At 42.1% G+C, this 2,304-nt stretch overlaps 1 protein-coding gene across 1 annotated transcript; it reads right to left on the bottom strand.

The window, feature by feature from the left end:
• Window positions 1-975: 975 nt before the first annotated feature.
• Window positions 976-1,914, bottom strand: OR7G8 (olfactory receptor family 7 subfamily G member 8). Its single transcript, NM_001388678.1, is given in 1 exon segment — window positions 976-1,914. A coding segment is annotated over 1 exon segment (939 nt).
• Window positions 1,915-2,304: the final 390 nt, after the last annotated feature.

Raw genomic sequence — 2,304 nt, 5'->3', positions numbered from 1 at the left:
TTAAGGTGTACAATGTGATGACTTTATATATATATATATATATATATATATATATATATATACACTGTGCACTTATTGCCACAAGAAAGTTAATGAACACATCCATCACCTTATAACCCTCTTTATGTGTTGAGCATATTAGAATCAGGATTTCTTTTTCTTATTACAACCAAATATCTTGTACTGATAAAAGTTAATTCTTTCTATCACATCAAACCACTAAGATAATATAATAACGGCATTTTATATGTAATGAAACTAAGTGTAGTGGTTGCTGAGGTTGCCCTGTGAAGGTACAGTTTCCAGTGACTGGAATTGGTGATTATTGAATTGGGGTACAAAACATCAGCACCCGGCCTTCCAGTAGTTCCAACACTGAAGTGCAATTCTCATGGTATAATCCTAGAATCAGGTAGACTCATGACATCCTCATTTAAATTCTTTCCCTGTTCTATCTACCTTTTCCTACTTCTCTTCTGAAAATAAACTTCACAAAATCACTGCTATAAGAACCTCTGACTCAAGTTCTGCTTTTAGGGAATTTGACTCAGAAAGTGGAATTAGAGGGATGCCTGGGTGGCTCAGTGGTTGAGCATCTACTTTCGGATCAGGTCATGATCCCGGGGTCCTAGGATCAAGTCCTGCATCGGGCTCCCAGCAGGGAGCCTGCTTCTTCCTCTGCCTATGTCTCTGCCTCTCTCTCTCTCTCTCTCTCTCTCTCTCTTTCATGAATAAATAAATAAAGTCTTTAAAAAAAAAAGAAACTGAAATTAGAGCTTTGAAATCCCTTGCCAAACACCATACCACATTGCTGGATAAAGTACAAGTTAGCTTTCCACATCAAGTTAAAATGCACATGGCCATCTTGTAATTTTAGTAGAAGTTGATGATGCAAGAATTGAATATTCCAGCTCACCCTGTATTTTTGTCACTTTGACTCATTTTAGAAACCACAGTCAAATGCTAATGACACAGTCACAGAAGAGAAGGCATTCTACTTATGAGTTTCCTCAAGGCTCCTTTCATGTCCCTGTTCCTCAGGCTGTAGATGAAGGGGTTCATCATTTGAGGGACAACAGTGTACATCACTGAAACCACTGCAGTGTTTCTGGAAGAGCTAGTAAGAGCAGAACTAATGTACACCCCCAAACCCGTCCCATAGAACAAGGACACAACAGAGAGGTGAGACCCACAGGTGGAAAAGGCTTTATACTTTCCACCTGTTGATGGTATTCTCAAAACAGAAGACACTATCTGAGTGTAGGAGAAAATGATTCCACACACAGGGATAGCACCAAATACGCTAGTTGCAAAATATATCAGGATGTTATTGATGAGGGTGTCAGAACATGCGAGCTTGATGACTTGAACAACTTCACAGAAGAAGAGAGGGATTTCAAGGTCTGTGCAGAAGGACAGTTGCAACACCATCAGACTGTGCATCAGAGCATCCCCAATGTTAATGCACAAAGAGAGTAGAATTAAGAGGCCACAGAGGTGGGAGTTCATGATGACCGTGTACCTCAGTGGATGACAGATGGCCACATAGCGGTCATAGGCCATTACTGAAAGAAGAAAACTTTCCAAACCACCAAAAACCAGGATAAAGTAGATCTGTGTGAGGCAGCCTGTGTAAGTGATGCTCTGATCCTCTGCTTGGATGTTCACCAGCATCTTTGGGATGGTGGTTGTGCTTAAACAGATGTCAGTAAAGGACAAGTTGGACAGGAAGAAGTACATGGGGGTGTGGAGGTGGGAGTCACAGATGACAGCCAGGATGATGAGCAGGTTTCCCAGGATGGTGACCAGGTATATGGACAGGAACAGAACAAAGAGGAGGGGCTTCAGTTTTGGATCCTCTGTCACTTCCATTAGAAGGAATTCTGAAACCCCTGTGTTGTTCCTGAGTCCCATGTTGTTGATGGATCTGATGGAGAAGGTGAAGTGACAACACAGTCAAATGTGTGTTTTCTAGGCCAGCAGAAGGAGCATCATCAGAGACAATCACTGTCTTAGGATGGGACAGACTAATAGAGAAGGATAAGAAATGGATGCCTTCTGAAGGCATATTATCCTGTTCCATTACCAAAAACCTGAAGCTGATACAGCAGAGTGTCATCCATTGTTAATTTCCACAAGGATTGATAGGTGGCCTTTAAAAAAAAATACACTATCTGGGCACCTGGGTGGCTCAACCAGTTAAGCATCTGCCTTCTGCTCAGGTCATGATCCCATGATCCCAGAGTCCTGGGATCAAGTCCTGCATTAGGCTCTCTACTCTGCAGAGAGCCTGACTCTCCCTCT

Source organism: Canis lupus, chromosome 20 (assembly GCF_011100685.1).
Source record: "Canis lupus familiaris isolate Mischka breed German Shepherd chromosome 20, alternate assembly UU_Cfam_GSD_1.0, whole genome shotgun sequence".
Lineage (NCBI taxonomy): Eukaryota > Metazoa > Chordata > Mammalia > Carnivora > Canidae > Canis > Canis lupus.
This window is presented reverse-complemented; position numbering and strand designations above follow the sequence as displayed.